At 34.7% G+C, this 12,269-nt stretch overlaps 1 protein-coding gene across 6 annotated transcripts in view; it reads left to right on the plus strand.

The window, feature by feature from the left end:
* SCAPER (S-phase cyclin A associated protein in the ER) overlaps positions 1 to 12,269 on the plus strand; it is a 169,542-nt gene that overhangs the window by 66,126 nt on the left and 91,147 nt on the right. For all 6 annotated transcript variants that reach the window (XR_012776219.1, XM_075505714.1, XM_075505715.1 and 3 more), the window contains exon 21: positions 11,330 to 11,466. Coding sequence is in view for 5 of the 6 variants with exons in the window: in XM_075505714.1 (XP_075361829.1) it covers positions 11,330 to 11,466 (137 nt within the window). In the remaining variant the exon portion in view is untranslated. The remainder of the gene's footprint in view (positions 1 to 11,329; positions 11,467 to 12,269) is intronic.

The following is a 12,269-nucleotide window of genomic DNA, read 5'->3' on the forward strand; positions in this document are numbered from 1 at the left end:
TCTATTGATTTTGAAACAGTGGTTATCATGTGAAAGCAAATTAAGTTCTAGTCACATTTCTTACTTCCTTTTTAACTTTTATTTTGTCCCATCTCTTATAAATACATTCATTCATGTAGATGGTAAAACTCTTTCAGCAGGGTAGGCTTTAGGCTAAAAGTCTTCTTTCCTTCATTGGTATTTCTGAAACTTGCAATGCTATCACTGTCCCACATCATTTCACCGTTATCTTCAGTGCAGTAACCATGCTCTGTCTACATTTTCTCTCTGCCTAAATGCATGTCGTCTTCCATCAAACTTACAGCTTCACCTTCTTTTTACATTGCTATTTTCTATGCTATTGATTTCCTGTCCCCTCTCTTAATATTCATATTACTTTCAGTTCAGCAAAAGATGTAAACAATGTATGCAATTTGTTTTCATTGACTTCACTGGAATCAATTAGTATGTTTGAAGTTATGACTAATTGTTTTGCTGAATCAAAGCCTCTGTGACACAAAGGGCTTTTGACACAAAGGCCATCACTGAAAAGGTGCCTGCTGAAAGCCATAGGACAACAAATGGTGATTTCATTAGACTGAGTCTCTGCAAGGACCTTGCAGACATTTGCCCCCACCTGTAGCTCCTAGATTATCTATTAATTTTTATGCCCCTCTGCTTTCCCTTTTTTCTTTGCCTTTCTTGTCTATCCTAGTTTACTCTGAGAAATACACATAACATCAGTAATCCTTACAGCTTGCTTCCTTTGAACCATTGTCCTTTCTCTTGTCTGTATCTCCTGTCAGTTAAATACCATGGTTTAAAGGCACTTTTTAGAGTATAAATCATGTAATTCTATGCAGTCTATGAATGTTTCTAATAAGTGAAAAGTACTTCTAAAAAACATGAAATAGAACTTGGCAGGGGTTTGGTTAATTTATATAAGGTGCATGCTAGAATTTTATGTATTCCAAAGCAGGATGGAGGAATATTAATGAACCTTTGTTTGCATATGTGGAAAATGTGCTTTTTTTTTATCAGGGGAAAAAAACCTGACTCTATTGTCATGATATAAATGAAACACAGAACTTCTTAGAGGTATATTTAGATCAAATGAAAATATAATCCTGTGATGGAGCAAAGAGATTGTTGTTGTCTGAAGACGGACAGCGTTAAAATGTGAGGATTTATAGAAAGACATGGTTGGCTGAGCCCACCCACATTCCTTGTGAAAAAACCCAGATAGTGAGTGACTAAAGCTTACTTTGTAGTGTGGGTTGTCAAGTTGGCTGGCAGTTGCAGTGCAAGTCTTTTCTGGCATAGGTCTGTCTAGATTGTAGTAGGGTCTGATTTACAATGTGCATGACTGCGCTGGCAAGTTCCCCTGGTACAGACACTGTTACACTGGCAGGACTGCGCTTTTACCAGGATGTGGTGAGAGGCTGCCTGAGAAAGCAGAGTTGTGCTGGTATGAGTTCTTTTCCAGCCATGTAAGGTTTATGGCTAGCACAACACACAAGCAAAGTTGATGTTCATACGAGTTTGACTTTCTAAAAGCTTTTCAGGGATGAGGGGTTGTTTTTCTTTAAGAAATTGAGCTGTTTTCTCAAAGTTGTGTGCTGCTTCCATTATTTCTTACAGAGGAAATTACTGCAGGAAAGAGATGTCGGAATGTGTTCATGCCTGACCTTTGCTCTTTTTCTTCTGTATTTACAAGGAGCTTTCTTGTCTAGAGACATGGTGATGCCTGGACTTTGCTAATTATTTTTTTTTAATTCAGTATGTTTTCATTAAAATAAAGTTATGTATAACTACTGTTCTATTGCTTCAGCCTTAGCAGTATTGGGAAAAATGCTTTTTGTTTTCCCTTCTGAATCACAGTGTTTTCAAGTTCTTCTATTTAAATGAAGAATAGTATCCTATGAACTCCTTTGCTAACCTGTCTAAAAGATATAATTAAGCAAAATGGAAAATAATAACACTGAAGATGAACAGTTCTTTAATTTCATCTAATAGAGGAGTTTGAGGTATTTATACCCATGGGAATGTGGTCTTTTAAAAATTGTTTTGCAAGATTAATAGTTCTCTTTTTTTCTTCTTGAACATTCATGTGTATGTTGCCTGTCTACTTGTATTGTGTTGCCAAGGATGTTTCTAGCCATCTTTATTTATTCTGAGTTTCACTCTTAAGTAATGAAAGTCCTTAGCATTCAGTTTTAAGCTCTTCTCTTGTGTTTGATTATTCAAGGCTCTGGACTAAGACTTTCTGTGAGTCTGATTTTTTTTTTTTTGTTTTGACTATGAACTCTGTGTGCCTAACATTTGCAGCCTTGGTCTTATTCTGGTGTATGTTTGCACTCCAGTCTCTTTTGCACATTTGAATGATCCTTATGACCATTACAGTACAAGGATATGATCTTGACTCTGCTGTGGTGTTATATCATACTTAAGTCATTTCTGGGTAATACAGTGGTACGTACAGTTTGGTCATATGTTGAACAATATTCCTGTTTCTTTTATCCACAGAGTTACAGAATATAGACTTCATTGTAAATTAAATTTTTTTTTCTTGGTGTCTGATTATAGTCTTCCAAAAGTAGCCCATTTTTCTTCTCTATTGCTCAGTGGAAGCAATCTGTAAATCACCTACAAACAAGAACTCCCAATTGTGATAAAGCCCCAGGTTCCAGTTGAGTTTGCTTTACTCAATTTTTTTTTTTTTTTCCTGAGGAAGGGAGAATTTTTTTTAGAGAGGGGTTGTATGTTGCTAGAGGAATGGAGTTAGGCCAAGCATCTGTGGTCCATTTTTATTTATGGATGTTTCATATCTGTTGGATACCTGTGCTCCTTTCAGCACAGGAACTCTGGCCTTGTAATTCTGCTGTGAATACATTCATCCTAGAAGAAGGTGTCATGAACCGTCATATAATTATAAAGTTTAATCCATGATGCAGTTTGCAGAAGGTCTCTCAGTACTGTATACATCAATTCTAGTTTTTTGTACTTCATGCAGCAATAGCTTCTTACCTTTAATATATTATAAAGTGTTGTTTTTCTTTGCAAAAATGTACATGATTAATTGTTTATTGGCCATGTCTTTAATTGTGATAGATCGTTGCCAACAGCTGCACCCTTCCTCCTTTTGGCTTGGATATCTTGAACATTCACAGCCAGTAAGAAAAACTACTTCTGGCAGGGCCAACTGCACTCTCATTTGTCCCTCTCTCTTGCTTGTCCTTGCAGCCCAATGATAATGTCAGTGCCTTCCAGCTTTCTTCCCTAATCTGCAGAGTGATGCTTTCCATGTCCAGTATGCAGAATTCTCATTCTCGTGAAGCAAACAGCTTTGCTTTGCCTTCTGTTCCCACATTTTGGAGTGACAAGTGGGAAAGGGACTGATATGAAAAATCCCAAGAAATATCTGAACCTACTATTCAGAGTATTAGTTGCTATTTATCTTAGTGGCAGGCTGTCATATAATTGAATTTATGGACAAACAAGGGGACTAAAAGTGCAGTCAGTATTATCAGTAAAAATAGTATTTAGTTTGGACGTGCTAAAAAGCATTATCAGTCCCTCATTTAAAAAAATTAATCTTAATTAAATACAAGAAGTGAAGGAAAAACTACTTTTACAATGAAAGGTCGTCTTCAGTTTTGAATGAATAATGAAAGTTTTTTAATGCTCTACACTGATCTTCTAAAGTACATTCTAGCATAGAAATGTGAATAATTAAAATCTTGATTTTGAGAAAATAATAATTGAGTATCCATTACTCTATTTTTATAACCTGTTTCTTCAAATATGAAGCACTTATAATAACTCTTAATAATGGTAACAGGTAAATACCTTCCTTATTTTTAATCTTCTCCATATTTTGGAGTGGATCATGACCTCTGGTATTATAACAGTATTTTATCACAAACATTTGATCTCTTTATGATTAAGCATTAATAACCATTTGTGTTTCAAGCTGTCATTGGTTATAATGTTGAAAATTGAATTTTGCATTTGATATAACTCATAGTCTGCTTCAGCATCTGTTTTCCATATTAAATATTGTCCTAGGCTATGAGGAAAAAAATAAAATACTGAGGAGTTCTGTTGAAACATGTAATAAAATAATGAACAAGTATTCCTGTGGTAACATGATTTAGAATTGAACCTTAAAAACCTCTTCAAAATTTGGCAAATACATCCCTTAAGTGATTATATAAAAGTAAGAGACCGTTATTCCTGACATTGGTAATAAATATCGAAAACATTTTTAAATTATTTTCTGCAGTTACAGGATATTTTTTGTTTTGAAACAGGTAAAGATGTTAATCCCAAAGATATATGTAGGCTTCAGAATAGTTACCTATTGATTTGCTAGAATATATTCCCTATATACCTTACGTTTATACAAAATACTCCGTTTGCTTTTTTTTTTAATTAAAATGGTAAATGAATGACAGCAATTATTATGTGATATAAGCTACTAAAAGTATTTCTTTATAATCTTCCTCATGTTTATTATTTTAATGCCGATATGAGGGGGCAAGTAAAAACAAGTGTTTGGAAGTTCTGAAGATCGAATTTAGATAAATGGCTAGAGTCAGATATTTTTCAAGTTGCCTTGGTCTGCAGAATTGGGTTAGAAAACTTATAAGAATGCCTTTTCTTTCCAAACTTGCGGATTCAAGGTTGGAAAGAATACAAAAATAATAACTAGTCTTACGGTATTCTGGCACTTCTGCTTCAGTTCTGGACAGAATCCAGAAATACAGAAGGGAATGAAAATGAAAAATAATAGAGAAAAAAAACCTATAAACTTTTCAGATTCCAAGAAAGTCATTTTGGCTCAGTTTTTTGGGTGAAAGTCCAATAGCCGGAAGGGTTTTTCACTTATATGAATTGGTTAGTTTATACACAATGGAAACATAGCTAATTAAGCACTGTGTCACACTCTGAATAAAATGGACTATACATTGGAAAGGTTGGTTGGTTTTGGTGGGTTTTTTTTTTTTGCATGCCTGTTGCTAGACAGTAGGATTTCACTGCAGTGCTGCTTTGTGGTAGCACAGGACCTTTCCGAGCTTACAGAAAACGGCAGAAAATACTTGATATACTAGGTGATGATCCTGGCCGCTCCTGCCAGCGACTGACTGGCTTCAGACCGGAGGACTTTCAGAGCCTTCCTTCCCTGGCTGTTACCACTGCATATTGGGAGGAATATTGTGCTTCATGAGAGCCAGCAAGGAGCAACGTGCACACAAGAGAACAGAGAATCTTAAGTTATGACTGCCCTACAGCACCAAATGCCAGGCTGTGATTTTTTTCTCAGCTTGAGCAAATACAGATGCTTTACTGCAATATTGTCCTACCTATGCAATCTTGCCCCAGACAGAATTCATAAAAAGGCAACACTTACTTAAAAAGAAAGGAAAGGGAAGTAAGTATTTGTGTTACGCTCACTCCTAATTTTAGAATGAGGAAATTTTGTTAGGAAGAATTTTGTTTGGCACACTTTACATCACAATTTAATAATGTTACTATAAATATTTGCTGAGTAGTGAAATGAATAGTAGCTTATATGTAATACAGAGAGCCACAAGTGTTGTAGTCAAAGAGATTGGGTGGGAAAATAATTTTGCAGTTGTGTTCTGGTTTGATAAATACTTACGTATCCAGCATTTCATCTGCCAAGATCTGATACATGGATGTTGTTACTGTAATCAGGGCATTAAATGGGGAGAGCTAGACAAGACTATTGGTCTCGTGAATGGGTATTGTATGAAGAGGGTGTAAATCAGGAAATCTTTTCTCCAGCTGTTGTATTTTATATAGATTACCAAGGTTCAGAATCCAGTTTATGGTATGGTTTTCCTCATCCAAACTGAAGTGGACCATACTCAACTGTATAACATTTCAGCATTTTGTAGTATTTGCTATGCTTTTCATGGAAAAAATTTTTGAATTATGTTTGTTCTGGAGTCTGAAAAATTTACTTTATTTCAGAGAATATTGATAGTAATACTGTAATCCTTGTAATATAAACATGTCATATAAGAAAAAGGGGTGTAATTCAGTGTCTAGAGAAAAACTTTGTTATGAGAAGTGCTTAGTCAACTAAAATTAGCGACTTCAAGATATGAAATAAACTGGGTAGTTTTTCTGTTTCAGGCAGTTGAATGGTACTAGGTAATAACCAGCAACAATGTGACTTCATGGGTGACCTTACTAGTTTTAGCTATAATGGTTTTGGCAACTCAGATTTCTCATGTAGTTTGTAGATGAGGTCCATCTGTTGCACTGGGAAAGCTTCAGGATTCTCAGTGACTAAAAATCAGAACAGTTGAGGATGGAGGGAGAAGAGAGGAAAAGCAAAGCCATTTTTTGTGAATAATCTAATTTCTATGTTGTCTGCTTTGTTGTGGCTGCAGTTTTACACATGCATTTAATGTCAGTTCATATCACCTTGCCTGTAAATGAAGTACTGAAACTTGTACAGGAAATTTATTTCAGTTTTTCTAAAAATGTCAGTGTTATATAAAAAAATTATTAGAGATCTATACGGCTTGATTTTTAAAGATCCCAAATGACAAGATGTGTCTATACAGAATGCCATTAAATATCAAATTGTATATATTTACCAGGTTAACTTATGTTTCATGAGCTTTTTCAGCAAAAGACAGTCTCCCTCTGAGAAACAGGTACAGTATACCTTGTGATTGTTAAAAACAACCTTTAGTTTTGGTGAATGCATGTAAATAACCCTGGAGAGAAATAGCAGGAGTATTTCTACTCCAATGCATCACTGAGCCATCGCCATCCAAGAATATATAGAGGAATATATACAGATGATCATGAAAAAATATATCAGCACTCAATTCTTGTTTCCATATTTTGTGGCTGTACATCACAGTGTAGTACAGACTAACTGCTCTTTGTGGCACAGATTCTGCCATCTTCATGAAAGTTGATACCTTATTTTGTGATGTACTTGATCTCAGCTGTGCAACTTAAAGGATGAGTTATCAAGTATGAAAAATGATGGCAGAAATCTGATAACGTAATGACCATCACAGCTGGTGCTATTTTAACCCTGAGATAAAAAGTGCTGTGTTAGTAATTCTGCTGGTTTTGTCCTATGTACGTCTTTTGTCATACATAAGTCTTTAATAGAAAGCTTTTGAGAAGTTGCGCACCTAAAATTGAGATCGCTAGTATAGAAACTGAAACTGCAATGAGCGTTTTTGTTAGGTGTGAATACAGATTTTAATAACAGAAGCTTTCATTAGAAAAGAGCCTTTACTTAATAATGCTTTGCATTTATAATGGCCTAAAATCTCCAAAGGTCTGATGGTTTACTAATATTTGAGGGTTTGGGGTGATTATCAGTCAGAATATTCTCAACATAGCACAGAATCAGGTCAGTAACACCCCTTCACATTGTCATAAAAACAAACCCCAGAATGCCTCTATGGAGAGGGTAAATTAGTCTTAATAATTCTTACTGTATTTAGCATTTACTTATATAAAAATAATAATAAAAAAAGTAAAAGTCTTTCAGGATGACCTGATTAGATTACCCAGTTATTTTGCATTACCTTTATTAGAAATTTAAAAAAACCTGTAATTCAATAATTTCATTATTGCTTGAATAAAAGCATTCTGAAGATGAAACAAGTTTACTTTCTAAACACTGCACTGGCTTCACTCACTTCCTTACACTTACGCTTGATATGTTAACCTGTCCAACCAATGGTTGTTGCAAGTAAAATTAATCATGAATTTAATTATTTAAAGAATTGGACATACTGTACTTCAATGTGATGGAAGTGGATTTAAAAGCCTTTTTTTCAGATAACTAGTAGGACCTTAATAAAACATGGGAATAAATACTTCTACACTGCTCTGAAGCATAATACAGCAGCAGCTATCTTCAGATGTCAGATGTCATTCAATACTACGCTATTAGTTATACTTGTTTCACACCTGAATGGTGTAGATCTGCCTACTGTGATAATTCTATGCTTTGATCTGTACCTTCAAAAAGTGACTGTTTTTGTGACACAAGGTATTATTACTCGTCTTACTTTAATGAGCTGTATGTATGAAGTCTGATATTAATCCAAACTGCCACACGTGAAAGCTGAGAACTCTGAGAAACATCGTTCACGAAGGTGCTTGAGTTCACGTGAACAAAATGGTTTGTAACCATCCTGTGTGCTATTGATAGCAAGACCTCTTTTGGCCCTCACAGGCTGATAAATGAATGTGCTTGTTGAACCCTGTAGTTCTCTTCGAGTCATCTGCTAAGCCACAGATAAGATTTGGAAAAAGAGATGAGTGTCTGCTAAGGGGATACAAGGCTTTGTCTCACTCATTTCTGCTTAGTGGGAGTCTGATACCTTGTTTGCAGTTGCCATCATGCAGCAGGAGGACAGCAGGCTGACTGCACCTGGATGGAGATGTTCTGCCCCTTTTGTAAGGTGGTGTCCATTTCAAAGCACAGTGTTAACTTCATTTTGCTCTGCTGTCACTTTGAAGGATATGGTAAATAGTTTGAAGATCTGATGAAACAAAAAATGAGTTTCACTGTTGAACAAACATGTAGAACTATAGTAATAGTCCTTGTTAGTTTTGTATATAATCAGTCCTTCATCTCACTCATAAGACATGAAATAAACTAATGGTAAATTGTAATGCTAAGGTGTATTTGTTCAATTTGGAAAGCAGGGATGTACGTATCAAATCCCACTGAAATAATTCATATCTTTCTTTTTTTTTAATAACTGAGCATCCACAAAAAGTCACTGGTTAAGTGACCCTGAAGCTTGGTAACAAAGTAGGAGTAGTGTCATAGTCTGTTCTGAGGAAGTCCTTTCTTTTCTTACCGTTGAAAAACTTGAAACCATCAGTTTCCTGTGAAGTTTGAGCCTTATGACCAGGTTTTTGTTTTTTAAAAGAAAGTTTAAGGGACAGGCTGTTTTTAAGTAGGTGTTCGGGGGTACATCTCTCTGACAAGACAAAAATTAACTGGGATTTCATAACCAGCACTGGGGTGGTTTATGTTCTGTGCTACTACAGGTTGGTTAAGAACTAACTCATCAAAAACTGGGGTATTTTGCTAGTCTTATACTACTGAATCATGCTCAAAGGGGACAGCCTTTTGAGATACCTTAAGAAAGCTTTCCTTTAAGCACTTCTTGCTAGAATTAAATGGATGATATTAAGCGGGGGGAAAATGCTTACAAAAGCTGTTAGAATTACTGTTACATATGGATATAGCAATATCCATGGTTTGAACAACTTGGACAGTACATTGGGGGAAAAAATGTTCAGGTGTACTGGGAGTTATAGAGGGTAGGCAGTATAGCCAAGTTAAAGTCAGTGTTATTTTTTGAATTTGCTTAGATTATTATGCTTGATTTCTTAAGTCTAATATTAATTCAGCATTCATTTTGCATTCACATGATTTAAGATAGAAATTTCAATTACTATTTTGACCGAATATATATTGCTACATTATACCCTGCTGCAATGCTTTACAAAAACTAAATGGTCTTTTTCCAGGAAATTTCACAGAGATTTATTTTGTTTTCAACAGGCATAATATTTTCCTGAATCAGTGGAAGAAAATATAGGTTGTTTTCTGGAAAATATTGTCTATAAATTTTTTAACACTTCACCTTTTAGTTTGAATTTGAAGGATACTTACCAAAAAGGAAGGAATAACCACATCTGATGGGCACTAATAATTTTAAAGGATAAATTATCCTAGTAAGCAATGGTGACCTATACTTCATAATGTATTCAGTATTATTCTGTAAGAAAACAAATCTAAAATAAGCCTCAGCATATTAAAAATGTGGTAAATATATTCTAATAACTGGTGTTAAACTGGTTGTTTGTTGTTATTTATAAAAATAAACCTGATACATTTGGCTTTTGTAGCCCAGTAGTACAAGCGGCCACAATGCAATATGGAGATATGGTGTTCAGCTGTTGCAGGTGAGGTATTTGTACGAGAGATTTCAATAGCGTGAATGTGTCTGTTAGTCTTTTATTATCATATAAGGACATCACAGTATCATGCAGAACATCGGGTCACGCATATTTTTCAACCGAAGTAGACTAATTGAGGACATCATAGTGGTTTAAATGTGTGTTGATTAAATTTGTGTAAGTTTCTTGCACTGACAAGGGTCTGAAGTACATTGATAGTTCAGAAGAGGTTAAAGTCAGTAATGCACATTTAAATTGAAAAGTAGGTTTCAGAGGAGCGCTCAAGTAGAAATCCTTCTTGGTTGTTGAAATCTAACTTGCTGCATAGAGTACTTTGAGTAAATTTCTAACTTGAGAGAACTGAGGAAAAATAAAGTAGTCAACAGTTTAGCAGCTGTGGGGGTTTTTTGGGTTTTGTTTGGTTTTGGTTTTTTGGGTTTTTTTTGGGTTTCGTTTGCATGTGTAGTTTCTGGAGAGTCTGCTGGTCACTGGAATTGTTACAAGCACCTACATGTCCATTCATGGATAGTACAGGTCAGTCAAAATTGAGAACAACTTCAGGGGAATAGCTTTGGTTACTCATCTCTAAATTATAAATATTTATTTTAAATGTAGACCTTGAACTGCGTTGGGGTAGTTTGTACTTTCAATGAAAGTACCTCTGAGGAAACAGGAAATTTTTTGTAACGTTTTTAAAAAATCTTGAAACAAAGCATTTATTTAAAATCACACGGTGTAATCACATTCCCTTTTCTTGCATGCCTTTATGTCAAAACTGTACTATTTAATAATTGAAGTATTTTTTCTGTGGGCATCTGAGATTTTACCAGTATTTTACTTAAATGCAAATTTGTTAATGTGAGAGGAAAAGTAGTATTCCCATCAATAAATGGTAACATTGTAAGTAGTGAATAGTTTCAGTGTATTTTAACAAAAGTTAAGACAAGTTTAGATTTTCATGAAGAGTTAAAATCATAAACCAGAATTAGTTCATTTAATATAATGAGTTCTGCTGGTAGGGCAGGGCATTGGTTTCATGTAGCTGTAAAAGGCAGCCTGGAGAAGAGAGAGGATGTCAACTTGGACTTCATACCTGTTAGGTAATAGTTTCTTGAAAGTGAGGGACAATATTTATTCTCCTTTACTTCTCTCAGTAATTATTATTTCTTTTCTCTTTGTAATACCCATGATGTATTCTCTCCAGTATGAAATAATCTCTTTTCCAGAATTTATTTTAAATTTTTTTTCAGTTTCTTAACCTTTTGTTAAATATTTACCACTGCTGCTTCCTGGGAAGATAATCTATAATCTCCATCACATACTGTAAGATTAAATATTGTTTCAATATTTTCTGCAGGAACACCTGTCATTAAAAAAGTACATTGTGGATATTGTGATTGAGAGTTCTGTTCCTGTGGAACCATTAAAAGATGGAGAGGAGAAACAAAAAACTAAAAAGAAAGCCAAAAAGCTAAAGGCACGGATGAACTCCAGGTAGTACAAATTTCTTTTTAATTTTTTTTCTTTAAGTTTTGTTCTAAACTTTACCTTTTGTCCTTTAGTATGAGTGCAGTGGAAGGTTAAAAAAAATTTAAAATTATTTGCTTTGGGAGTGTCTTGAAAATAACACTGATGAGCCTAATTTATGGCCACTTTCTCTGATTGAGAAAGAAAACTGAATATCGATCTGGAGCCCTTGGTTTCACCTGTTAAGAGCTTTTCTCATAATTGGATGCCAGTGCCCTGCCAAAACTGTAGCCTCTTCTAGCATACAATAGCATGTTTAAATTTGTGTAAACCATACCTATTTTTCTTTCCTAGCTATTGATTTTTAAATGAAGTATCAACGAAAATCAATAGTAATCAACAAATAGAAGTCAGCCTGCTGTAGTGTCAAATCCCATGACTAAATTTAATCATTTTTTGTTGCCTGTCACAACAAAAAGAAAGTTAAAAATATCTTTCAATGGAAAGTGAGTTGTCAGACCTGCAATTTGTTATTAGTCTAAAAAGTGACATCTGCAAATCAGTATGATATGCAGGACATCATTATATTATGAACTGGCAGTGTCAGTCTTTGTAGCTGAATAGTCCCCAGCTGAGGTTAATACTTCACTGAATATTATACCATATTTTTGCATTTATGTCTAAAAATACTTCTCAGAAGGTAAGAATCATTGTTACATATTTTCTCTGCCTTGTTTTTGAGCAAGAAGGGTTACAGATAAGAGAAAAACACCTGAATGGATTTTTAAAGCTACAGTAAAAATGAGATGTTTTATTAACTTATAATAGTA

The sequence above is a fragment of the Mycteria americana genome, chromosome 6 (assembly GCF_035582795.1).
Source record: "Mycteria americana isolate JAX WOST 10 ecotype Jacksonville Zoo and Gardens chromosome 6, USCA_MyAme_1.0, whole genome shotgun sequence".
Taxonomy (NCBI): Eukaryota; Metazoa; Chordata; class Aves; order Ciconiiformes; family Ciconiidae; genus Mycteria; species Mycteria americana.